The sequence below is a fragment of the Salvelinus fontinalis genome, chromosome 40, assembly GCF_029448725.1.
Source record: "Salvelinus fontinalis isolate EN_2023a chromosome 40, ASM2944872v1, whole genome shotgun sequence".
Classification (NCBI taxonomy): Eukaryota; Metazoa; Chordata; class Actinopteri; order Salmoniformes; family Salmonidae; genus Salvelinus; species Salvelinus fontinalis.
The window spans coordinates 14959702-14985951 of record NC_074704.1 but is presented as its reverse complement, the minus strand read 5'-3'; the positions used below and the strand labels follow the sequence as shown (position 1 = coordinate 14985951).

Sequence of the window (26250 nt, the reverse complement as noted above, 5' to 3'; positions counted from 1 at the left end):
GGTTTTACATGATTCCTCGTAAATGAATGGGAGATGAAAACTGAACTTTCGCCCCACCTTTCCCATCTCAGTGAAGAAGGCACACTGTGTTTACTGGCATGTTGGGTGACACAACACACATATACAGTACACACACGCACATGCACACACACAACTCTCTGATTATTCTGTCCTTGCCACAAAGAGCCATCACAACAGGCCTACTAATCCACTCAACACCTTCACACCACAATGCTGCAGCCATGCATTCACGCTGTAGGATGCATGATTTGTCAAGGTAAAACTCAGGCTTGTATAAAGCTGCTTTGGTTGGAGATTTGCGGCTACAGAAATGATGATCAAAGGCATAGTTCAGATAGATCTTGTTGTGTTTTGTTCATCCGTCCATTCATCGGGCCCCAATAGTGTGCATTTCATTGTCAGCAGTCAAGTTCTTCAGATAGAGCACTTTTAGTACAGACTCATAGAAATGTTCAACTCTGTACTTTATCCCTTCATATGGTGGTATCCACACTTCATTGTCCAGGTGTCATCATTAAAGTATGTGGTGAGGTGTGTCTGATTTATTCTTGATATTGACGTTCTGTCAGGTGATATCATTTTGATGTTCTATATGAACAGTTGGGTTGATTTACCATGTGACTTGGCATCGTACAATATTACTCAGATAAAATGTGTGTATTATGAATGAGTTGTTATACAGATGATCTTGCTGGGTAATCGTGTGCGTGTCATATTATTAATTTTGCGCACCGCCAGCCAGCATTGCTATGGCAGCACCAATGACAGACACCCCATAATGTTTGCCAGCACCAATGGGCTGCGTCCAGTCAGACTGGAACTGTTGAATTATTAAAAGGAGAGATTGGGGAGGTCACTAAAAGCGTGATCTTCAGGTCTTATGATCTCACCTGTGTGGGTCAGTGGATGGTTCAGTGAGCGTGTGATTTTATTGATTTTATTTAACCTTCATTTCACCAGGCTAGTCAATTAAGAACCAGTTCTTCTTTATAATAATGGCCTGGGAAGAGGTAAAATGCCTCCTGTGGGGCCGGGGGAGAAAAAAAAGACCTGGAAGACAAAACAAACAGAAGACACTGGCAACAGCACAACTAAAACAGCAAATAAACAGTGGATGGGTGTGTGAAGTGAAACAACATTCTTCCTAACATAAGGAAACGCAAACCAGTGACAGCTAGAAACTGCTACATGTCTCAACAACCTGTTCATCTATTTGTCCTTTGAACTCCTCCAGACACCAGGTCCTGTAGTGTTAGGTTGGCATGGAGGGAATTCCAACACCAGGGGGCTGAAAAATCAAACAACCTTTTTCCATGCTTGGTTCTAATTTTCGGGACTCTTAGCATAAAGCAAGATAGAGATCTGAGCTTGTATGAGTTCTCATGTCGAGCTGGAAGAGAGGATAGATAAAATGGCAGTTTTCCTAAAATGGTATTCTGAATAAGAATCTACCAGTGTTTGTGTTGCCAATGATGTCCACCTGACAACACTAGAGATCACAATGGTGAGTTAGATGTCTCTGATTGGTGACAAAAACGAAGGGCTGCATGACACAGAGTCAAGAACCTTCAGTGTAGAGCGTGAAGCTTGCTCATAAACAGTATCACCATAGTCCAACACAGAGAGAAATGTACAACGAATCAACTCCTTTCTGGCAGCAAAGGAAAAACAAGCTTTGTGTCGGTAGTAAAACCCAAAACGCAGCTTGAGTTTCCGGACAAGGTTCTCTACATGAGTGGTGAAGCTCAAATTCTCATCCACCCAAACTCCCAGATATTTGTATGTCTCCAAGGAATTAATTAGATGGTTTTCAGTGTTTATTATTGGAAAATACCATACACGTTTTAGAGGAATTCAGAACAAGCTCACAAATTAAACAGATTCTGTTGAATGATGTTAAAACAGGTTTGAGCTTTTTCAAAAGCCAAAGTCAAACTGCTGCTACTTGAATAAGGAACAGTGTCATCTGCATAAAAATGTACATCAGCTGTCTCAATATGTCTCCCAATTTAGTTGAATTTAGTTTACAGACAAACAACAGGGGACCTAAAACGCATCCTTGAGGCACAACTCTACGGCACAGAGCGCAGAAGATGTACAGTGCATTTGGGAAGTATTCAGACCCCTTCTCTGTTTCCACATTTTGTTACATTACAGCCTTATTCTAAAATTAATAAAATAAATAAAAAATCCTCATTAATCTACACACAATACCACATAATGAAAAAGTGAGAACAGGTTTCTAGAACTCAGGTGTATCCTGTTTCGATTGATCATCCTTGAGATGTTTCTACAACTTGATTGGAGTCCACCTGTGGTAAATTCAATTGATTGGACATGATTTGGAAAGACACACACTTGTCTATAAAAGGTCCCACAGTTGACATATCATGTCAGAACAAAAACCAAGCCATGAGGTCGAAGGAATTGTCCGCAGAGCTCCAAGACAGGATTGTGTCGAGGCACAGATCTGGGGAAGGGTACCAAAACATTTCTGCAGCATTGAAGATCCCCAAGAACACAATGGCCTCCATTATTCTTAAATGAAAGAAGTTTGGAACCACCAAGGCTCTTCCTAGAGCTGGCCGCCCGGCCAAACTGAGCAATCAGGGAGGTGACCAAGAACCCGATGGTCACTCTGACCGAGCTCCAAAGTTCCTCTGAGGTGATGGGAGAACCTTCCAGAAGCTCAACCATCTCTGCAGCACTCCACCAATCAGGCCTTTATGGTAGAGTGGCCAGCCAGAAGCCACTCCTCAGTGAAAGGTACATGACAGCCCACTTGGAGTTTGCCAAATGGCACCTAAAGGACTCTCAGGCCATGAGAAACAAGATTATCTGGTCTGATGAAACCAAGATTGAAATCTTTGGCCTGAATGCCAAGCGTCATGTCTGGAGGAAACCTGGCACCATCCCTACAGTGAAGCATGGTGGTGGCAGCATCATGCTGTGGGGATGTGTTTGAAGGAGGTGACTGACAAGCCCTTAATGTCAAGCCCTGCATGTTTTTTTCTCATGGATTGTAGGCCTACATTGAACACCACACATTGGCTGCTACTGTAGGCTGAATGATAGAACGACTATTTTCATGTTAAAATGTTATGGGATGCACGACTCCAACACCATCATTAAGTTTGCCGGTGACACAACAGTGGTAGGCCTGATCATCGACAACGATGAGACAGCCTATAGGGAGGAGGTTAGAGACCTGGCTGGGTGGTGCCAGGACAAGAACCTCTCCCTCAACGTGATCAAGACAAAGGAGATGATTGTGGACTACAGGAAAAGGAGGACCGAGCATGCCCCCATTCTCATCGACGGGGCTGTAGTGGAGCAGGTTGAGAGCTTCAAGTTCCTTGGGATCCACATCACCAACAAACTAACATGGTCCAAACACGTAAAGAGGTCACGCCAATCCTATTCCCCCTCAGGAGACTGAAAAGATTTGGTATGGGTCCTCAGATCTTCAAAAGGTTCTACAGCTGCACCATCAAGAGCATCCTGACAGGTTGCATCATTGCCTGGTATGGCAACCACTTGGCCTCCGACCATAAGGCACTACAGAGGGTAGTGCGTACGGCCCAGTACATTACTGGGGCCAAGCTTCCTGCCATCCAGGACCTCTATACCAGGCGGTCTCAGAGGAAGGCCCTAAAAATGGTCAAGGCCCCAGCCACCCTAGTCATAGACTGTTCTCTCTACTACTGCACAGCAAGCGGTACCAGAGTGCCAAGTCTAGGTCCAAAAGGCTTCTTAACAGCTTCTACCCCAAAGCCATAAGACTCCTGAACAGCTAATCAAAGGGCTACCCAGACCCCTCTTTTACGCTGCTGCTACTCTCTGTTTATTATCTATGCATAGTCACTTTAACTCTACCTACATGTACATATTACCTCGACTAACCGGTGCCCCCGCACATTGACTCTGTACTGGTAACCCCTGTATATAGCCTCGCTATTGTTATTTTACTGCTGCTGTTAAATTATTTGTTTGTTTTATTTACTATTTTGTACTTATCTATTTTTTACTTAACACTTATTTTTCTTAAAACTTCTTAAAGCATTGTTGGTTAAGGGCTTGTAAGTAAGCATTTCACTGTACGGTGCATTTCACTGTACCTGTTGTACTCAGCGCATATGACAAATAACATTTGATTTTCTCCATTGTTTTTGATGGTAGGCCACTCTGGCAGGCCTACATTACGATCAAATAGCCACATTAGCCTACTTGGCCACTGTTAAAACTGTAACTTAAAGCAGGTACAGCCTCAGTGTTCCCACTAAACCCACGCTGGACCTTCAAGTTTGCCAGTCGCAACTTCCAGCGCGCGTTTAGCTCAATCATTGTTGGACACAACCACCCAAAAAGGGCAAGGTACATGTTAGGCGTTTTAACTTGAAACAAAACTCTACTAAGTCACGCCATTGATGTCATTGCCACTACGCTGTCATTCATTGATTGAGTGTATGACATTTGGACTCCCTATGCCTGTGTCAGCCCAGCCCAAAGGCAGTAAAAACTGGGCAAGTCTCACGAGTTACACTGTGACAATGGGTGATCCACCCTGCTGATACAACAGCTCCTCACATCACCACTACTGTGTGTGCACCTAATCATTCTTCCTGTGTGTTTTAGTAGCAATCAGACACAAACATGAAAGCAGAAAGACATTGGGTTTACATGTATGTAATTGTTCCTCTTGACTACTTTATGGACATCATCTTGCATAAAAACACCATCTCTGATGAATGATTATGTTAGATCGGTATCATACATTAGATTTAGCAGTATTTACTATGTGGACTCACTTGATTTGTAGTAGCTGACTGAATGTAGATTGCATTTGTTAATCACTTAATTAATTACACATAATTATATCATAATGTCAACTTACATACTGTAGAAACGGCTTATCTATAGTAAATAGAAACTACGGGGAAGGAAATATTCTCCCAAAATAGATTCATCACAAAATGTGCATTTTATACATATCCATATACATCCATGCTGAGTCATGTGCTTCAGAAGCAATACAACGTAACCCATTTCGACTTCCTTCAACCCTCACAAAAACCGTACTGTAGAGATTCGGCCAGTCTCTTCTGGTAAAAACATCTTCCAATGACCATCCATTGGTTCCAATCTCTCCCACTGCATTCCAAAGCTCCAATTTACAGTTCAGTTCCAAAGTTCTGATATGACATTCAAATGGTTCCAAAAGTCCAGAGTTCCAACTCCCAAAACCTCTGTTTCTCCAGTGCATTTTCACATATTCTACTTCCATGGTTGTCTGTTTCTAATTCTTCATTCCAATGATCTGGTTTCTTCCCGTCCTTCCGCTGAGCTTTCAGCAGTAGATCAGGGCCTGTATTCATAAACCGTCTCATAATAGGAGTACTGATCTAGGGTCAAGTCCCCCATTGTCATTGTAATCTTGTTCATTATGCTCAAAAAGGACAAACTGACACAAGGCCTGTCTTAGTCCTCCTCCTCCCCTCCATGGCCGTTCATGACCTGGCCGGACTCCCAGCGCTGCAGGAGAGGAGTCTTCTGTCTGGGGGTCCGCGGGCTCTGGAGGCCCTGGAAAGAAGAGAAGGTGAAAAAGTGAGTGAGTAGAAAGAGAGAGAGGGAGACAAATGTGTGTGTGAGAAAGAGATTAGAGAGAAATATGAGAGAGGCAGACAACGCGAAAGAGAGTAGAAAGTGAAAAGAGAAAAAAAGAGAAGGGGACATCGAGAAAGAGTATAGGAGTTTATAATGACGGGGAATAGAGAGTAGAGGGAGTTATAATAGAGAGTAGAGGGAGTTATGATAGAGAGTAGAGGGAGTTATAATAGAGAGTAGAGGGAGTTATAATAGAGAGTAGAGGGAGTTATAATAGAGAGTAGAGGGAGTTATAATAGAGAGAGTTATAATAGAGAGTAGAGAGAGTTATAATAGAGAGTAGAGGGAGTTATAATAGAGAGTAGAGGGAGTTATAATAGAGAGTAGAGGGAGTTATAATAGAGAGTAGAGAGAGTTATAATAGAGAGTAGAGGGAGTTATAATAGAGAGTAGAGAGAGTTATAATAGAGAGTAGAGAGAGTTATAATAGAGTAGAGAGAGTTATAATAGAGAGTAGAGGGAGTTATAATAGAGAGTAGAGGGAGTTATAATAGAGAGTAGAGGGAGTTATAATAGAGAGTAGAGGGAGTTATGATAGAGAGTAGAGGGAGTTATAATAGAGAGTAGAGTGAGTTATAATAGAGAGTAGAGGGAGTTATAATTGAGAGTAGAGGGAGTTATAATAGAGAGTAGAGGGAGTTATAATAGAGAGTAGAGGGAGTTATAATAGAGAGTAGAGGGAGTTATAATAGAGAGTAGAGGGAGTTATAATAGAGAGTAGAGGGAGTTATAATAGAGAGTAGAGGGAGTTATAATAGAGAGTAGAGAGAGTTATAATAGAGAGTAGAGGGAGTTATGATAGAGAGTAGAGGGAGTTATAATAGAGAGTAGAGTGAGTTATAATAGAGAGTAGAGGGAGTTATAATTGAGAGTAGAGGGAGTTATAATAGAGAGTAGAGGGAGTTATAATAGAGAGTAGAGGGAGTTATAATAGAGAGTAGAGGGAGTTATAATAGAGAGTAGAGGGAGTTATAATAGAGAGTAGAGGGAGTTATAATAGAGAGTAGAGGGAGTTATAATAGAGAGTAGAGAGAGTTATAATAGAGAGTAGAGGGAGTTATAATAGAGAGTAGAGAGAGTTATAATAGAGAGTAGAGAGAGTTATAATAGAGTAGAGAGAGTTATAATAGAGAGTAGAGGGAGTTATAATAGAGAGTAGAGGGAGTTATAATAGAGAGTAGAGAGAGTTATAATAGAGAGTAGAGGGAGTTATAATAGAGAGCAGAGGGAGTTATAATAGAGAGTAGAGGGAGTTATAATAGAGAGTAGAGAGAGTTATAATAGAGAGTAGAGGGAGTTATAATAGAGAGTAGAGGGAGTTATAATAGAGAGTAGAGAGAGTTATAATAGAGAGTAGAGAGAGTTATAATAGAGAGTAGAGGGAGTTATAATAGAGAGTAGAGGGAGTTATAATAGAGAGTAGAGAGAGTTATAATAGAGAGTAGGGGGAGTTATAATAGAGAGTAGAGGGAGTTATAATAGAGAGTAGAGGGAGTTATAATTGAGAGTAGAGGGAGTTATAATAGAGAGTAGAGAGAGTTATAATAGAGAGTAGAGAGAGTTATAATATAGAGTAGAGAGAGTTATAATAGAGAGTAGAGGGAGTTATAATAGAGAGTAGAGGGAGTTATAATAGAGAGTAGAGAGAGTTATAATAGAGAGTAGAGGGAGTTATAATAGAGAGCAGAGGGAGTTATAATAGAGAGTAGAGGGAGTTATAATAGAGAGTAGAGAGAGTTATAATAGAGAGTAGAGGGAGTTATAATAGAGAGTAGAGGGAGTTATAATAGAGAGTAGAGAGAGTTATAATAGAGAGTAGAGAGAGTTATAATAGAGAGTAGAGGGAGTTATAATAGAGAGTAGAGGGAGTTATAATAGAGAGTAGAGAGAGTTATAATAGAGAGTAGGGGGAGTTATAATAGAGAGTAGAGGGAGTTATAATAGAGAGTAGAGGGAGTTATAATTGAGAGTAGAGGGAGTTATAATAGAGAGTAGATGGAGTTATAATAGAGAGTAGAGGGAGTTATAATAGAGAGTAGAGAGAGTTATAATAGAGAGTAGAGGGAGGTATAATAGAGAGTAGAGGGAGTTATAATAGAGAGTAGAGAGAGTTATAAAAGAGAGTAGAGGGAGTTATAATAGAGAGTAGAGGGAGTTATAATAGAGAGTAGAGGGAGGTATAATAGAGAGTAGAGGAAGTTATAATAGAGAGTAGAGGGAGTTATAATAGAGAGTAGAGGGAGGTATAATAGAGAGTAGAGGGAGTTATAATAGAGAGTAGAGAGAGTTATAAAAGAGAGTAGAGAGAGCTAATATAGAGAGTAGAGGGAGTTATAATAGAGAGTAGAGGGAGTTATAATAGAGAGTAGAGGGAGGTATAATAGAGAGTAGAGGGAGTTAGAAAAGAGGGGATGATGAAAAAGGATGATTTGAGATCACATCTCATGGATCAACATCGTTAGCACCGAGGTCATGTCAAATCAAATTTGTCACGTTGTTTGTAAACAACAGGTGTTGACTAACAGTGAAATTCTTACATATGTGTCCTTTTCCAACAATGCAGATAAAGATCAAGTACATTTTTTTTTAAATCAAATTAAAATGTGAATTTATTAGACCGTAATCCTTAAACCAAGTTATGCTGTTTTCAGGCCTCTGCTCTAAGTTGACAAGCATCGCTATCTTTCTCCCTCCATCCGTTATTATTGAATCTTTCTTATCTGTAGTCTGTGTAGATATACACTGTAGATAATGTAGCAGGCAGAATGACTGTAGCCTGGTCCCAGATCCCTTTGTGCTTTCTTGCCAATTGAACCCCTTTGATCAGTCAGCACAAACTGATCTGGGACCAGGCTAAAGGGACTGCATGGGGCTCAGGCTAGGGAACAGTGCTTCTAGCTGTCAGACTGATTTACAATTATGTCAGATTTATAAAGTTGCAGTCAGCCGATGCTAATCTTGTAGTCACTTCAACTTCAGAGAGATGTGTAACCCAAGAGAGCAACCGTGGAGGAACTCAGGAGGGACTCTCTCTTTCTCTCCACTTTCGTTCTGTCTCTCTTTTGCTCTTTCTCTCTCTCTCTCGCTCTTTCCATACCCAAACTCTATTCATATTTCGAATCCACTGCTCTCTCTCTCTCCCTCTCCTTCCCTCTCTCCCCCTTCTCTCTCTTATCTCAATTGATTAAGGAAGCTCCTTATTATCAGATGTGGTGTTATTTGCTCTGAGGGCTGAATTCACTGAGAAAATGCCACCAATGGAAAATCTACACGTGCTCTGGTGCTACGGTATATATGGCTAAATGGCTAAATATGGTTAAATGTTGAGTCTAATGCAGTGATAGTGTCCTGGTGTTTATGTATGAAGTATGGAGAGGACATGTTTGTTTGGGTATGTTATGGTTTCCACTACACTCTTAAAAATAAGGTGATATCTAGAACCTAAAAGGGTTCTTCAGCTGTCCCCATAGGAGAACCCTTTGAAGAACCCTTTTTATTTTCAGGTAGAATGCTTTTTGGTTTCACAGAGGGTTATACATGGAACCCAAAAGGGTTCTCTCCTCTCCCTTTTTTCTAAGAATGTAGATAGCACAGCCACAGAGTCAAAATTGGGTAATATCGTAAAAAATCATGAAAAAAAATGTTTATTTTTTCTTAATTTAAAGTTCGGGATAAGGTTAGCAGTGTGGTTAACATTAGGGATAAGGTTAGCAGTGTGGTTAACATTAGGGATAAGGTTAGCAGTGTGGTTAACATTAGGGATAAGGTTAGCAGTGTGGTTAAAGTTAGGGGTAAGATTAGCAGTGTGGTTAAAGTTAGGGATAAGGTTAGCAGTGTGGTTAAAGTTCGGGATAAGGTTAGCAGTGTGGTTAAAGTTCGGGATAAGGTTAGCAGTGTGGTTAACATTAGGGATAAGGTTAGCAGTGTGGTTAACATTAGGGATAAGGTTAGCAGTGTGGTAACATTAGGGATAAGGTTAGCAGTGTGGTTAACATTAGGGATAAGGTTAGCAGTGTGGTTAAAGTTAGGGATAAGGTTAGCAGTGTGGTTAAAGTTAGGGATAAGGTTAGCAGTGTGGTTAACATTAGGGATAAGGTTAGCAGTGTGGTTAAAGTTCAGGATAAGGTTAGCAGTGTGGTTAAAGTTAGGGATAAGATTAGCAGTGTGGTTAAAGTTTAAGATAAGGTTAGCAGTGTGGTTAACATTAGGGATAAGGTTAGCAGTGTGGTTAAAGATCGGGATAAGGTTAGCAGTGTGGTTAGGTGTTAGGGATAAGGTTAGCAGTGTGGTTAAAGTTCGGGATAAGGTTAGCAGTGTGGTTAAAGTTCAGGATAGGGTTAGCAGTGTGGTTAAAGTTCGGGATAAGAATAGCAGTGTGGTTAACATTAGGGATAAGGTTAGCAGTGTGGTTAAAGTTAGGGATAAGGTTAGCAGTGTGGTTAACATTAGGGATAAGGTTAGCAGTGTGGTTAAAGTTAGGGATAAGGTTAGCAGTGTGGTTAAAGTTCGGGATAAGGTTAGCAGTGTGGTTAAAGTTCGGGATAAGGTTAGCAGTGTGGTTAACATTAGGGATAAGATTAGCAGTGTGGTTAAAGTTAGGGATAAGGTTAGCAGTGTGGTTAACATTAGGGATAAGGTTAGCAGTGTGGTTAAAGTTAGGGATAAGGTTAGCAGTGTGGTTAACATTAGGGATAAGGTTAGCAGTGTGGTTAAAGTTCGGGATAAGGTTAGCAGTGTGGTTAAAGTTAGGGATAAGATTAGCAGTGTGGTTAAAGTTTAGGATAAGGTTAGCAGTGTGGTTAACATTAGGGATAAGGTTAGCAGTGTGGTTAAAGATCGGGATAAGGTTAGCAGTGTGGTTAGGTGTTAGGGATAAGGTTAGCAGTGTGGTTAAAGTTCGGGATAAGGTTAGCAGTGTGGTTAAAGTTCAGGATAGGGTTAGCAGTGTGGTTAAAGTTCGGGATAAGATTAGCAGTGTGGTTAACATTAGGGATAAGGTTAGCAGTGTGGTTAAAGTTAGGGATAAGGTTAGCAGTGTGGTTAACATTAGGGATAAGGTTAGTAGTGTGGTTAACATTATGGATAAGGTTAGTAGTGTGGTTAAAGTTAGGGATAATGTTAACAGTGTGGTTAAAGTTAGGGATAAGGTTAGCAGTGTGGTTAAAGTTCAGGATAGGGTTAGCAGTGTGGTTAAAGTTCAGGATAGGGTTAGCAGTGTGGTTAAAGTTCGGGATAAGATTAGCAGTGTGGTTAAAGTTTGGGATAATGTTAGCAGTGTGGTTAACATTAGGGATAAGGTTAGCAGTGTGGTTAACATTAGGGATAAGGTTAGCAGTGTGGTTAACATTAGGGATAAGATTAGCAGTGTGGTTAAAGTTAGGGATAAGGTTAGCAGTGTGGTTAACATTAGGGAGAAGGTTAGTAGTGTGGTTAACATTAGGGATAAGGTTAGTAGTGTGGTTAAAGTTAGGGATAAGGTTAGCAGTGTGGTTAAAGTTAGGGATAAGGTTAGCAGTGTGGTTAAAGTTAGGGATAAGGTTAGCAGTTTGGTTAACGTTCGGATAGGGTTAGCAGTGTGGTTAAAGTTAGGGATAAGGTTAGCAGTGTGGTTAAAGTTAGGGATAGGGTTAGCAGTGTGGTTAACATTAGGGATAAGGTTAGCAGTGTGGTTAAAGTTCGGGATAGGGTTAGCAGTGTGGTTAAAGTTAGGGATAATGTTAGCAGTGTGGTTAAAGTTAGGGATAAGGTTAGCAGTGTGGTTAAAGATCGGGATAAGGTTAGCAGTGTGGTTAAAGTTAGGGATAAGGTTAGCAGTGTGGTTAACATTAGGGATAAGATTAGCAGTGTGGTTAAAGTTAGGGATAGGGTTAGCAGTGTGGTTAACATTAGGGATAAGGTTAGCAGTGTGGTTAAAGTTGGGGATAAGGTTAGCAGTGTAGTTAAAGTTAGGGATAAGGTTAGCAGTGTGGTTAAAGTTTGGGATAAGGTTAGCAGTGTGGTTAAAGTTCGGGATAACATTAGCAGTGTGGTTAAAGTTAGGGATAAGGTTAGCAGTGTGGTTAACATTAGGGATAAGGTTAGCAATGTGGTTAAAGTTAGGGATAAGGTTAGCAGTGTGGTTAAAGTTAGGGATAAGATTAGCAGTGTGGTTAAAGTTAGGGATAAGGTTAGCAGTGTGGTTAAAGTTAGGGATAAGATTAGCAGTGTGGTTAACATTAGGGATAGGGTTAGCAGTGTGGTTAACATTAGGGATAAGGTTAGCAGTGTGGTTAAAGTTCGGGATAGGGTTAGCAGTGTGGTTAAAGTTAGGGATAAGGTTAGCAGTGTGGTTAAAGTTAGGGATAAGGTTAGCAGTGTGGTTAAAGTTAGGGATAAGGTTAGCAGTGTGGTTAAAGTTAGGGATAAGGTTAGCAGTGTGGTTAAAGTTAGGGATAAGGTTAGCAGTGTGGTTAAAGTTAGGGTTAAGGTTAGCAGTGTGGTTAAAGTTAGGGATAAGGTTAGCAGTGTGGTTAAAGTTAGGGATAAGGTTAGCAGTGTGGTTAAAGTTAGGGATAAGGTTAGCAGTGTGGTTAAAGTTAGGAATAAGGTTAGCAGTGTGGTTAAAGTTAGGGATAAGGTTAGCAGTGTGGTTAAAGTTGGGAATAAGGTTAGCAGTATGGTTAAAGTTAGGGATAAGGTTAGCAGTATGGTTAAAGTTAGGGATAAGGTTAGCAGTGTGGTTAAAGTTAGGGTTAAGTTTAAAATATAATTTTAAGAAGAAATAGGCAGTGTTTATGACTTTGTGGCTGTGATAACTAGTGACGACCGTATGTTAGGGCCAGGTGGTTTTACTGACCTTGTGACTTAACCAGGAAATCAACTTTGAGCCACCAGTGTTTCTTCCGGTGCAACATGATATAAACTAAGAGCGCTCGTCATGATATAAACTAAGAGCGCTCGTCATGATATAAACTAAGAGCGCTCGTCATGATATAAACTAAGAGCGCTCGTCATGATATAAACTAAGAACGCTCGTCATGATATAAACTAAGAGCGCTCGTCATGATATAAACTAAGAGCGCTCGTCATGATATAAACTAAGAGCGCTCGTCATGATATAAACTAAGAGGGCTCGTCATGATATAAACTAAGAGCGCTCGTCATGATATAAACTAAGAGGGCTCGTCATGATATAAACTAAGAGCGCTCATCAAAGCGTATGATTAAGCCCCGACGTTTTACCTACTCAGGAAAACTCCTGGGCCTATATAGATTATGTTTGGTGAGGGAAGGAATTAACATACCTCTGATTGGCTATCCGGATACCCATCTGTCTGTGGTGGAGGCCACATGCCCAGCTTCCCAAGAGACTGTCGCGCTGGAGAGAGTGGGAGGCGAGAGGAAATTATAGTTACATAATGATCTATAATTTATAATAAAACTATAATTTCTCAGACACGGAGTCACAGAGGACTCTTGTGGTATTAGCACACCCTAACCCTGGCGTCCCTCTATTCAGTACTGTACCCAGATGAGCCAGGCCTGTCCCTGTCTGTCTGGCAGCTACTGTGGGCCTACCACTGACAACATACACAATACACCCAGCTTGCCTTGGCACAGCACATCGTAATAACACTGGTACTAATTATTACTGTGATAACAGCTTTATTTGAAAAGCGTTTTTCATACTGGTCACATCACTAAGCACTTTGAATGATTTCCAAGGGTGATTTACGCTCTGAAATGTATAACCATTAGATTGTATTAGTTTGTTACATATTCATTCATGTTAAACATCCCTTAGTGTCTACCAACTCCCAGAATCCAAAGTTGCCTCACAAGCATGTATTCTAGGCTGGGTTCTACAATTCATCTTGGAAAAGATTTTCTAAAGAGCTTTGTGTTTTGCTGACACAATGAAGGGTCAAGACATGAGTCAGTGATTTTCACTTTCATATATTTTCACTCACTTTTGATCCGGCAGTTAATTGTACAGAAGATCCCAACTTTAGTTTAGTTAGTTACCCAGTAGTGTATCATTCAGCCTGTTGGCAAGGGTTGCTTACCAAACGGCACCCACCCTATTCCGTGCACTACTTTGGCACCCTATTCCCTATTTAGTGCACTATTTTTGACCAGAGCCCTGGTCAACAGTAGTGCACTGTTTAGGGAATAGGGTACAATTTGCGATGCACACAAAGACTGTGATCTCTGGAGCAGAACTCCTGATGACAGTGATAATGTTGTGTTAGATGTTTGATGATGTAACACTACCTGACCCAATGGGAGATGAAATGATATCCTCACTGAACTATTACATTGTCTTTTCATCATCTCTCCTGACACACACACAAACACACACACACACACACACACACAAACACACACACGGAAAAAAATTGAACACACACACTATACACTGACCTGTTGGTGTTGCAGAGGCTGTACGCGATGAGGGGGTGACAGATAGTTCAGAGGTCGCCAGTCCGTTCTGTAGAAGTAGAGGTGGAGGAGGAGGAGAAGTGGGACTCTGTACCTCCCTACTGGCTGGCCTCCCCCCTCCTCCTCCTCCTCCTCCTCCTCCTCCCCCGTACAGACTGCTCCTCTGCCTCCGCAGCTCCTTCTCTCTCTCCCTGGCTTCCCGGATATCCTGCTCCACCTTGTCCTGAGACACCGATGAGGAGCGCAGCTTGAAGAAGGGGTTCTCCTTTGGAACCTCCTCCTCCTCCTCCTCCTCCTGATCCATCCTCCCTCCATCCTCATCCCTCCAAAAACCCCTTCTCTCTTCTCCGCTGAGTGCACTGGTTGAGGAGTATATGGAAGCGGAGTCGACCACGGTGAGGCCCTGTGTCTCGGTGAGCGTGCCCATACTGTGGGAGTGCCTGAGGGGCTTGGAGACGTGGTGGACGTGGGCCGGAGCGGGAAGAACCAGGTGGTGGTGGTTATCCAGGATGATGATCTGGCCCCCGGTGCTCTCGGAGAGAATGGGTCCCCGGGGGACAGGGGCCCCATGAGGGGTGTAGGTGATGCCTTTAGGTGTTCCAGAGGGGCTCTGGTTCTGGGACATCAGCTCCAGGCTACTACGTCTTCTCTCCCCAAACGAGCCTCCGACAAAGGACACAGATGAAGCGTCGTTCCCCTGGATCTCCAGGGTGGAGAGGTCACTCGCCGAAGCCCAGGAGGGTGCCTTGCTCTGGGACAATATCATCAAGGATGTCTCCTTGGGCTCCTGGAAAGCTTCAAATAACTTCTTCCTTTCCTTGAGCTGGCGTACTGTCCCCTTGTCATAGGAACCTCTAACTTTCCCTAGTTGAACCAGGACCTGTTCCCTCTGGGTCTCTACACTGATCTCCTTCTGCATCTTCTTCCCCGCAAACTGACGGTCCTTCCCCTCCTGGCTCTTGTCCAGTTTGGAAGGCAGGGTCTCAGTCAAGACTGACTTCCTTAGGGGGATGTCCACATATTCCTGGGTGGGCGGCTTGTTGTGGAGGCCCCTGGATCTCCTGAGGGACTGCTCACGCTGCACTGCCCGACGGATCTCCCTCTCGATGGGGGTCTCGTCGGCAGGAGGAGAGGTGAGGGTGGGGGTGGAGGTGGTGGTTTGGAGCTCCACGGTACTACCAGGGGAGAAGTCGGCAGATACGCCGCTGTCACTCTGGCTGTCATCGAACAAGTCCCCTCCCAACTTCATCTTGGAAGCTTTGCTGTGACTGTCTCTCGGCATCAACAACCCAGGGTTTGTCCACTTTTCTTCGCTCCGTTTCACTCTTTTCTTCCTGTCTGCCTCGCCCGCTGCGCCAAGTCCACTCGCTCTATGCCCTCTCTCTCCACCTGTTTGCCTGTTGTCTCCCTCCCTCTTTCCCTCCTCTCTCTCTCCACCCGCCTGCTCTTTCACTACAACACAGCCAGAGCCAAGGAGATCTGCCTTGACCTGATTAGCTGGCTCCTTGGCGACCGTCGCCAGGGGCGGAGCCGGAGTTGCTCCCTTGAACACCTGTTGTGCTGCCACTTCCTGGTTACTATGATGCGTCAGGGCAGCAGTGACATTTCGTAACAACTGCTCCCCCTGCTGTTTATCTGGTGTAACTACACCCAGGGGCTGAGCCAGGTCTACTAGGTGGCTACAAGAGGAGGATCTAGAGGAGTTGGATTGCTCAGGCTGAGGGGCTTTGCTTCTGGTACTGTCCAGCCTAACCCACTGCCTCCGGGCTGAGCTGATGTCTAAAGGCTTGGAGTCAACACTCAGGTTCTCCTCTCCATCACCGGCAAAAGCTGATTCAGGGTTTTCTGGGGACTCAGAGAATATGTCATCGGAACTCTCTCTTTTTAGTGGAGAGTGGGTGGTAGTGCTAGTTTCAGCAGCCTTCATAGTATCATGGTTGTTATTGTCTGACATTGTCTTCTCTCTGTCACTACTGATTGGGCATTCACTAGCCTCTTGCTTGTCAGCTACCTGCTCTGTAGCACACACCGTCTCTGACAGCCCCTGCTCAAGTTCACTACTAGCTGAACATTCTGTATTCAACTCCAACCGCACAGCGCCATTTTCCATCATCTCAACAGACTGAAACTCCTCTACTTTGTCTTTCTTGGCACCATCTTCTTCTTCTTTGTCTTCCTCCACAACGTCATCAAGGTGAGATCTCAAGGGCCACTCCTGGCTACCCTGGCTGTCAGATGACGACATTTCCTCCTCTACAGGGTTTGAGATCACCTCCGCCTTACCATCACTGATACAGTCAATGGTCTCCTCTTCTTCTTCTTCCTCCTCCAATGGATATGGCTGGGTCTCTGGAGCGCCCTCTGCAGGTGAGGCTTGGTCAGTGCAGGCAAGAGGCGACCGAAAAGCAATGGCATCTTCCATCTCACAGTGATTGTCATCTATCATTTTAAGGTCTTGTTCCAATTCACTATCACCCACCTGGATTCTACTGCTAGGCACCTGATTTACCCCAGAAAGTGCCTCCTGCTCCATTTTAGGAACCACTCCTGCCATTTTGTTTGTTGAGTCTCTAAGGTTCTCACTTGAGGGAGACACTTGAGGTCTAGGCTCTGGAGCATCTGGAGATTCCGACCCCAGGTCTTCTGACTTTGCCCTGGGTGCCTGTTTGACCAACGGGTGAGGAGGAGGGGTAGTGTCCTGGGCCAGAGTGGGGTCCATTTCGCCCTCCTCCGTCCACCAAACCTCGCTGGCCCACTTGTCCAATGATTCGGCTGAGCTCTGTCGGTTGGCCACCGGCTCCATTGTTGACATGATGAGACGGGTAGACTGCCAATTGGCTGTCTCTGTTGACTTGAAATAACAGTCTGGACTAGAACAGTTTGTAACAGTCAGTCTTCAGCGGGTCGGTCTGGGAGAAAGAGGACAGAGAGGAAATGGAACGATTAGCGGTGCTGAACAAAACAAACATTGTGTGGAAACCCATTTTCAGACCAATTTTCAGATCCATTTTCTATCCTCTAGGCTACAAACGCATAAAGTAAAATATTGTTGTATTATGTCATTCATACTGTATTCCCATACTCCTTACTGTTTGACACACCATTCACTCTGTGTTGTAAAGCTAAATGGTTCATACACCTGTTATAATGCTAACCAATTGTTGTTGTTAATGCATTGCAGAATGGTTATGGTATTGTATTGTATTGCATTGTGTTAGTCTTTGGCAATAAGGTAAAAATTACTACTACACACACGATTCTCCTCCTCTGCAGTAGGCTGACGACTCAAACTGAATTCTTCCGCTGTTTTATAGTTCGCTGCATACTTCAGTGAGGAGAAGAAACGTTCATGGGCGTGGCGTTTGTTTGGAGCAATATGGTTGGCTAGCCAGGCAACCTCTGCAGTGCAACTTGGAAAGTTTTCTGCTGAGTGGGTCAATCTTTAATGTGCTTAACCACCTCAGAGCAAGAGGCTCAGCAATGCTCTCTCTCACACACATGCATGCGAGTGTTGTACACCAGCTGAGTGAGCAGAACAATGGGTCTGTACTTTGTCCTCATTATTGCCATGGCACCCATGGCACCTCTCTCTCTCCCTTTCAAATACCTTTAATAGGTTCATTTACACTCCAAAACAGTCTCACTTTCCAATTTATCACTTAAGCCCCAAAACCACTATTGAATATTTTACTCCCTATCCTTACTTTCATCAACACTTTCTCTCTAGCCATCTCATTTATCCCCTTTCTCTCTAGCCATCTCATTTATTCCCCTTCTCTCACAGTCACACTTTCTCTCTAGCCATCTCATTTATCCCCCTTCTCTTTCAGTCACACTTTCTCTCTAGCCATCTCATTTATTCCCCTTCTCTCACAGTCACACTTTCTCTCTAGCCATCTCATTTATTCCCCTTCTCTCTCACAGTCACACTTTCTCTCTAGCTATCTCATTTATCTCCCTGCTCTCCCACAGTCACACTTTCTCTCTAGCTATCTCATTTATCTCCCTGCTCTCCCACATTCACACTTTCTCTCTAGCTATCTCATTTATCTCCCTGCTCTCCCACATTCACACTTTCTCTCTAGCTATCTCATTTATCTCCCTGCTCTCCCACATTCACACTTTCTCTCTAGCTATCTCATTTATCTCCCTGCTCTCCCACATTCATACTTTCTCTCTAGCTATCTCATTTATCTCCCTGCTCTCCCACATTCACACTTTCTCTCTAGCTATCTCATTTATCTCCCTTCTCTCCCACATTCACACTTTCTCTCTAGCTATCTCATTTATCTCCCTGCTCTCCCACATTCACACTTTCTCTCTAGCCATCTCATGTATCCCCCTTCTCTCTCACAGTCACACTTTCTCTCTAGCCATCTAATTTATCTCCCTTCTCTCCCACAGTCACACTTTCTCTCTAGCCATCTAATTTATCTCCCTTCTCTCCCACAGTCACACTTTCTCTCTAGCCATCTCATTTATCCCCCTTCTCTCTCACAGTCACACTTTCTCTCTAGCCATCTAATTTATCCCCCTGCTCTCCCACATTCACACTTTCTCTCTAGCCATCTAATTTATCTCCCTTCTCTCCCACATTCACACTTTCTCTCTTGCTATCTCATGTATCTCCCTTCTCTCCCACATTCACACTTTCTCTCTAGCTATCTCATTTATCCCCCTGCTCTCCCACATTCACACTTTCTCTCTAGCCATCTCATTTATCCCCCTTCTCTCCCAGTCACACCTTCTCTCTAGCTATCTCATGTATCCCCCTTCTCTCTCACAGTCACACCTTCTCTCTAGCTATCTCATGTATCCCCCTTCTCTCTCACAGTCACACTTTCTCTCTAGCTATCTAATTTATCCCCCTTCTCTCTCACAGTCACACTTTCTCTCTAGCTATCTCATTTATTCCCCTTCTCTCTCAGTCACACTTTCTCTCTAGCTATCTCTAGCCTCCCCCCTTCTCTCTCTGCCTGGTTACTCAGGTCCTCAGTTTCTAGCACCAGACAGAAAAAAAAGATTACACATCCATCCCCCCTGCTTCCCCTCCCTGCTAAACCATTCACAGTGTGATTCACAGTACTGTGGGTTTTAACACACACACACAGACACACACAAACAGTGCCCTGGGTTTTGGCACGCGCTGTAAGGAATCATTAGCAGAGGCATGTGGAACAGAACAGAGAGGACTGGGGGTGAACCAATGGGATGAACAGTAGATCTGGGACAGTACGACAGTGTGCAGCGGTCCTGGCCTGGCATACTGCACATTACAATCAGAAAACAATGCTATGTCCTGACCTGGACATGATTACATTCACATAATAATGCCCTGTTAGAGCGGACAAGCCTGGACACCTTCACTATGAATGGAAGAACATGGGATAGGACATGGGATGATTGGTTTATAACTGGCCATAGGGGCCTGCCCATTGGTGGGAAAATGTTGTGGATAGAGCTAGAATTTCAAGATTGAACATGCACCTTTTTACAGATAAATTATATTGTGACAGACAAGGCTGTCCCCTCTAACCATTACATTTCTATCTTCAAAGTAGATCACACATTTTACAACATATATGAATATTGGAAACGTGCAAGTCAACCACAAAGGTAGTGTACATTGGGACGCAGCCTGACTTCGATTCCAACACTGAATGCATTTCAAATGTAACTCTCCACTTGAGAGAAGAACAGGTCCTTGGGCTATGAAAGAGGAGGGACACACACACACACACGAAAATGATGTTTCGCCACAGTAGGGAGGAGTAAACATTTAACTATTGTGAGAAAGAAAGCTCTTTTTATCCCTATTTAGGAACACACACACACACAGACAGTCTTGTTTAACTAACCTTGTGGGGACACACAATTGATTCCCATTCAAAATCCTATTTTCCCTAAACCCTGACTCGAACGTTAACACTAACTTTAACCCCAAAACCTAACCTTAACACTAATTCTTTCTTTAACCATAAACGGCTAGAAATGACCTTTTTTCTTGTGGGGACTGACAAAATGTTCCCAGTTGGTCCGATTTTTTTTTGTTTACTTCGTGTGGGGCAGCTCTAGCAGGGCAGAAATCTGACTTGTTGGAAAGGTGGAATCCTATGACGGTGCCATCTTTAATGTCACTGAGCTCTTCAGTAAGGCCATTCTACTGCCAATGTTTGTCTATGGAGATTGCATGGCGGTGTGCTCGATTTTACACAACTGTCAGCAACGGGTGTGACTGAACTCACGAATTAACTAATTCAAAGGGGTGTCCACATACTTTTGTGTATATATAGTGTATTTTACAGGGAGCACAAAGCTAACCTCCAATGGGACTGTCTCGGGATATTCCCATGTGCCGTGGGGTAACAGGGAGTTGGGAAAGATGCAGATTAGTGGGATATAATATAATAGGATAATATTTCTCCTCATTAGCAACGAGGCTAAACTTTATCAAAGGAGCTTCAGGAAATGTGATCATCATTAAATATACATTTCCCACAGGGGGTATTGCATATAAACTTCCTATTTTCTTTTATGGGTGGCAATTATTTTATATGAACAACTAGTGGTATATAAAATCTGTTTTCCATGTAATAAACATTGAATAAAGACATTAAACCAACAGCATATCACAAATGAGATCTGTAACAGGAATTTACAATCTGATAAAGCTAACCTTCGCACAAGAAGGACTACACTGTACCAGTACAATGGTTACATACAGTGCACGGCACACACTGTGACATCACTTTAAAGGAGCCCCTCAGTACCTAGTAAGTTTATGGCACCTACCTGTTGATATGGTATCGTCTGTGCTGGTGACGACAACCACTGGACTGGAACGTTTCTGATCTACAGGGGACCTTCTTCTTCTTGTTGTGGAATTTGGGACGTCAATCCTAAAGCTACGTCATGTCTAATCAGAACCTAAAGTAAGACCAAGTACCCAATAGTTCTGAAAGTAGGTTACTCTCTCCCTGGCCCTGTCCCTGTCCATACTCACACCCACATTTCCCCCCTTGCTTGTGCACGCCCCCATCTGCAGAAACACTCACTCACTCACAAATTACAAATTGTTCACTGTTCCATCCAGTTTAATCTGAGATTTAACAGTATGAGCACTTTAATGCATGGACAAATGAGGTTATGCCAAATTATACAAAAGTAATCCAATTAAAAAAATACTTTTCTTTCCCATTGTGCATAGAGTTTGGAGCGGTCCTAATGATGTCCCGACATTCCTGCTGGATCCCACTGTCTCTGCGAATTAGCTTAAGCTCTTGGACATTAAATCACTCTGTGAACGTAATTAAATCTGTCAAAGAAGCCAAGAAGCCAGAATAATATGACAAATCGCGCATCTTTTTATCAAAATTCTACAGGTCATCGACAAACAGTAAACACAGAAATGTTGCATTACAAAACCGATGACAGAAACGGTGTCTACATCTGCCTCCCGGCCCCCACTCTCTGATCACACTGATCGAGCTTCGTCTTCTTCTTCTCCTTCTCCTCAGTTTTTCCAGATGAGCTGATGGAAACCACAGAGGGCATTCCCCGGCTCCATCACCACTGGCGGAGGCAGCCCCATACACTCCACCTGTTTCCTGAACTCCTCCATCTCCTCTTCCTCCACCTCTCTCCCGCCCTCCACGTTCCTCAGCAGGTACAGGTCCGTGGACTCCCTCCTCCTGGAGCTCACCTCCCACCTAAAAAATAATTATACTTTATTGTTGTACTTTTCTTTCTTGTACTCACACCAGCACTTATTTTTCTTCCTGTCACTGGTTTAGCTGATAGAGCAGGCGTATTCAACTCTTACCCTACGAGATCCATAGCCTGCTGGTTCTTCTGTTCTACCTGATCATTAATTGCACCCACCTGGTGTGCCAAGTCTAAATCAGTCCCTGATTAGAGGTCCAGAGTTGAGTTTGAGGCTGATAGAGGCTATCCACTGGGCACACACTGGTTGAATCAATGTTGCTTCCACGTCATTTCAGTGAAATGACTTCTGTGCCCAGTGGGCGTTTTGAAGAACGGTTCACTTGCAGTGATTGTAATGCAGTATGTGGTTGTTTTTACCTACCTGACCTTAGTTGAATAGCCTACATCGGTGTTTCTCAACTCCCGTCCTAATCTACCCCCAACAGTACACATTCTTGTTGTAGCCCTGGGCAACCACGCCTGATTCAACTTGTCAAGGCCTTGGTGATTAGTTGACTAGTACAATCAGGTGTGTTTGTGTGGATCTCCAACAGAAACGGGCGTACACCTGGACCAGAGTTGAAAAACACTGGAGTACCCCCTAACAGTAAGTTGTTCTGGATTAGAGTGTCTGCTAAATGGCTCAAATGTACAATTCTATAAATGACTCACTTCATCACCAGACAGTCTGGGCAGGAGGTCGCCAGGAAGACCCCAGTGAGGTTGAATCGGCCCCCCACGTCGAACTGGAAGGTGCTGTTGTCGTTGATGAGTGAGATATTGTAGGTTCGATACTCGCATCGGCTGCCGAAACGGTTAGTCTGGGTGTAGTGGACGGTTGTGGTGGTGTTGGAGTTCTGGGTGGGGTTGGGGTTGGGGGTAGAGAGGGAAAACTCCATGGTGATGCCGTCTCTGGTCTGTGAGTGAGATGAGTTGCGATTATTATTCGTTTTCATACAGAAACCACTATAGAAACAATAGAAACAATCATTACAACATACAGAATTGTCACAGAACAATTACCGGTACAATGCATGTGGAAAGGCAGGTGAAATGTAGCCTAGTTGACAAGTGTGCTAAAAAGCCATTTAAAGGGGGCAATCTGCAGTTGTTACATCCATTTTTGGACTTAAACATTTATGATATGTACCAATTGATTCTTGAAGAATATAATTTATAAATGCCTCATGAGCTTAGTTCAACTGTCATACACAATACCGAACCACAAATATAAGCTTGCTTTAATCCAATGTTTTGTAAACATTGTAAATGCCTCAAAACATGCTTAAAACTATAAATGTGATATATTGGATGGTCAGTCTTTGCATCCATAGCTCTGTCTATGAATTTGAGAGTGGTTACATTTCTCCAGGCCTATCCCTTGTTTTAACTTTGGACCAGGGTCCGTATAGGGTTCTAGGGAATAGGGTGCCACATAGTGGATAGGGTGCTACCTTGAGATTCTCCAGGGATGCAGGGTGGCTCAGGCTGCCTGCGACGAGGGCCCATTTCCTCAAGAGCTGCTGGTCTAGTCGTGGTGGATCCATGGGCTTAAGGAGGTCCTCACAGGCTGGAGCTGCAGCAGGAGCTGATTGGCTAAAAGACAGGAAGTACAGGAGAGTCGTGGCACATAGAGCGAACATGGCTTCAGTGTCTAGGTCTCACTATATCTATGTACCAGTATATCTATCTACTGTGGGTCTATCTATAGCTATAGTATCTACAATATGTATCACTATATCTATCTTATATATATCACTATATCTACAGCATGTCTATGTGTCATTGATGTGTCTGTGTGTATGGAACACTGGTGCTGGGATAGAGGGGTCCAGTCTTATAGCTCTGCTATGGTACAATGTTCAACGTCAGAAAGTTCCACAGTTGCAGAGTACCAGTAAACTGGCACTTTTCCAAGGCAATTCCAAGGTTGCGAAATAAAAACAATACTTTTTGTTAATCTATGTTCTGTGCTTATCTGGTGAAAAGTTGTGTGCTTTTATCTGAGACATTATTCCATAGAGACAAACATGAAACAATCCAGAAGTCTCATTTATATGTACGTCTAGTGTTCTCCTAATTCTTCTGGGATTCTCCTAGTTTTTCTGCAGTCTGCAGTCTGCAGTCAATTGTGTTATTGACTGTACGTTTGTATATCCCATGTGTAACTCTGTTTTGCTTTATCTTGGCCAGGTCGCAGTTGTAAATGAGAACTTGTTCTCAACTAGCCTACCTGGTTAAATAAAGGTGATTTATTTTTATTTTTTATTGCTCTGCTACAGTACACAGTGCAATTTACCTTTTGTATGTTCAGAGCACTGGTGTGGCTTAGCGTCGTCCCACAACTAGGCATTTATATAACAATTCTAACTTTTACTTTCATGTATACAAATGCCTAGTTGTGGAAAGAACCGTTCCGGAAATTGGAACACCCTGGATAAAAACAGGTTTTGTATTGTTCGTAGAGATTATGCCTTTGTTGACAAGAAAAGTTTGGCTTGTAAAACCCTAATGTTTAGGGTTGGTTGATTTTCCAGATTGACTGACCTTCATGTCTTAAAGTAATGATGGTCTGTCGTTTCTCTTTGCTTATTTGAGCTGTTCTTGCCATAATATGGACTTTGTCTTTTACCAAATAGGGCTATCTTATGTATACCACCCCTACCTTGTCAAAGCACAACGGATTGGCCCAAACATATTAAGAAAATACATTTCACAAATTAACAACACACACCTGTTAATTGAAATGCATTCCAGGTGACTACTTCATGAAGCTGGTTTAGAGAATTCCAAGAGGGTGCAAAGCTGTCATCAAGGTTAAGGGTGGCTACTTTTAAAGAATCTAAAATATATTTTGATTTGTTTAACAATTTTTGGTTACTACATGATTCCATATATGCTATTTTATAGTTTTGATGTCTTCACTTTTATTCTACAATGTAGGAAACAGTAAAAATAGAGAAAAACCCTTGAATGAGTAGGTGTGTGCAAGTTTTTGACTGGTACTGTACTTCAAAATACACACTATACAAATATTTTAAAACACCTAAATATTCTTAAAACGTGACAACATTCTATCAAAAATATTTGGGGGGGTATTATTTAGGTTTATAACACCACAGCAGATGAATCTGATGCGTAGGCTAAAAGTGATGCCCGCCAGCGTTCTCTACAACATGGTTTCCCAACCCTCTCCTCTCCCCCCAGACCTTTCACATTTTTGTTTTAACCCTAAACTGGCACACCTGATTCAAATAGTCAACGCCCAAAACGAGTTACTGTAAAACTGCAGGTGTTAATTCCTTAACACTGAGTAAGTGTAACGGCATCAACTCTTAACAAAGTCTTCATTTAGCTCTGGAAAAGTGTTAAACTGAACACTCAGAGTTGATTCAACGCTGAAGAATTTGCTGTGAACATTCCTACTGGATTCCACTGTCTCTGTGAATTAACTGAAGCTCTTGTACTTTAATTAATGAATGCCATTAAATCTTTTAAAGAAGCCAAGAAGACAGAATGATATGATAAATCATTCAGTACAGTACAATCATACAGTACATTGACAAACAGTACATACAGAACTGCTATATTACAAAACAGAACATGTGTCTCTACATCTCTCTTTCTCTCCCAGAATCTATACTTTTATCACATTGATGGGTCTTCTTCTACCCGTCTTAAGAGGGTAGGGAATCAGGGACGATAGGAATCACAGAGGGATTTCCCAAGCTACACCAGCACTGACGGCGGGAAGCCCCAGGCACTCCACATGTTTCCTGAACTCCTCCATCTCCTCTTCCTCCACCTCTCTCCCGTCCCGCCCTCCACCTTCCTCAGCTAATACAGGTCCGTGGACACCCTTATTCCGGAGCTCACCTTGTAATGAAAAGGAGATGGGATACCATTATGTTAGCTTGAAGAACATCTTTAATAAGACCAAACAGGTTTATGTTACACAGAGCATTATGGGTACTGTAGTTAATCATGCTACCCACCTCATCACCAGGCAATCTGGGCAGGAGGTCTCCAGGGAGACCCCAGTGATGTTCCAAAAGCCCCTCATGTCTAACTGGAAGGTGCTGTTGCCGTTGACGATGGAGATGCTGTTGGGTATATACAGTACTTGCACCAGCCGCCATGCCGGTCAGCCTGAGGGTAGTGGACGGGTGTGGTGGTGTTGGGGTTCTGGTGTTGGTAGCAGATGTAAACTCCATGGTGACTGTCTTTTCTCTGAGAGAAGAGATGTGGTTATTATTCGTTTTCATACAGCAGCCACAAAAACATTAGAAACAAATCACAGTGTAAAAAAACTATCAAAACACAATTACAATGAATAATGGGGAATGACAAGTAAAATGTAGCCTAGTAGACATGTCATTTATTTGTATTATTAACCCAAAAGGCACACTATTCCCTATATAAAGCTTTACTTTAGACCAG

At 42.9% G+C, this 26250-nt stretch overlaps 2 protein-coding genes across 2 annotated transcripts; both read right to left on the bottom strand.

Annotated features, from left to right (window-relative positions):
• Positions 1-1825: 1825 nt before the first annotated feature.
• Positions 1826-17012, bottom strand: LOC129839576 (uncharacterized). The gene is made up of 3 exons (XM_055907105.1): positions 14089-17012; positions 12969-13042; positions 1826-5601 (listed from the first exon to the last, which is right to left on the bottom strand). Exons 1-3 carry the CDS (start codon positions 16916-16918, stop codon positions 5500-5502), a joined length of 3006 nt encoding a protein of 1001 aa, XP_055763080.1. The 5' UTR covers positions 16919-17012; the 3' UTR covers positions 1826-5499.
• Positions 17013-21447: 4435 nt separating this feature from the next.
• Positions 21448-24950, bottom strand: LOC129839295 (uncharacterized). The gene is made up of 3 exons (XM_055906610.1): positions 23265-24950; positions 22483-22727; positions 21448-21815 (listed from the first exon to the last, which is right to left on the bottom strand). The coding sequence occupies exons 1-3, from the start codon at positions 23451-23453 to the stop codon at positions 21620-21622; spliced, it is 630 nt and encodes a 209-aa protein (XP_055762585.1). The 5' UTR covers positions 23454-24950; the 3' UTR covers positions 21448-21619.
• Positions 24951-26250: the final 1300 nt, after the last annotated feature.

What these genes read in the sequence shown, in the direction of transcription:
- LOC129839576 (XM_055907105.1), bottom strand. Translation starts at nt 16,918, where the DNA reads ATGTCAACAATGGAGCCGGTGGCCAACCGACAGAGCTCAGCCGAATCA. An exon ending in AGCCTCTGCAACACCAACAG is followed by an intron (nt 13,043 to 14,088) that starts GTCAGTGTATAG and finishes CACTCTCTCCAG; the next exon opens with CGCGACAGTCTCTTGGGAAG. An exon ending in ATCCGGATAGCCAATCAGAG is followed by an intron (nt 5,602 to 12,968) that starts GTATGTTAATTC and finishes TCTTCTTTCCAG; the next exon opens with GGCCTCCAGAGCCCGCGGAC.
- LOC129839295 (XM_055906610.1), bottom strand. Translation starts at nt 23,453, where the DNA reads ATGTTCGCTCTATGTGCCACGACTCTCCTGTACTTCCTGTCTTTTAGC. An exon ending in CATCCCTGGAGAATCTCAAG is followed by an intron (nt 22,728 to 23,264) that starts GTAGCACCCTAT and finishes TCTCACTCACAG; the next exon opens with ACCAGAGACGGCATCACCAT. An exon ending in CCAGACTGTCTGGTGATGAA is followed by an intron (nt 21,816 to 22,482) that starts GTGAGTCATTTA and finishes ATTATTTTTTAG; the next exon opens with GTGGGAGGTGAGCTCCAGGA.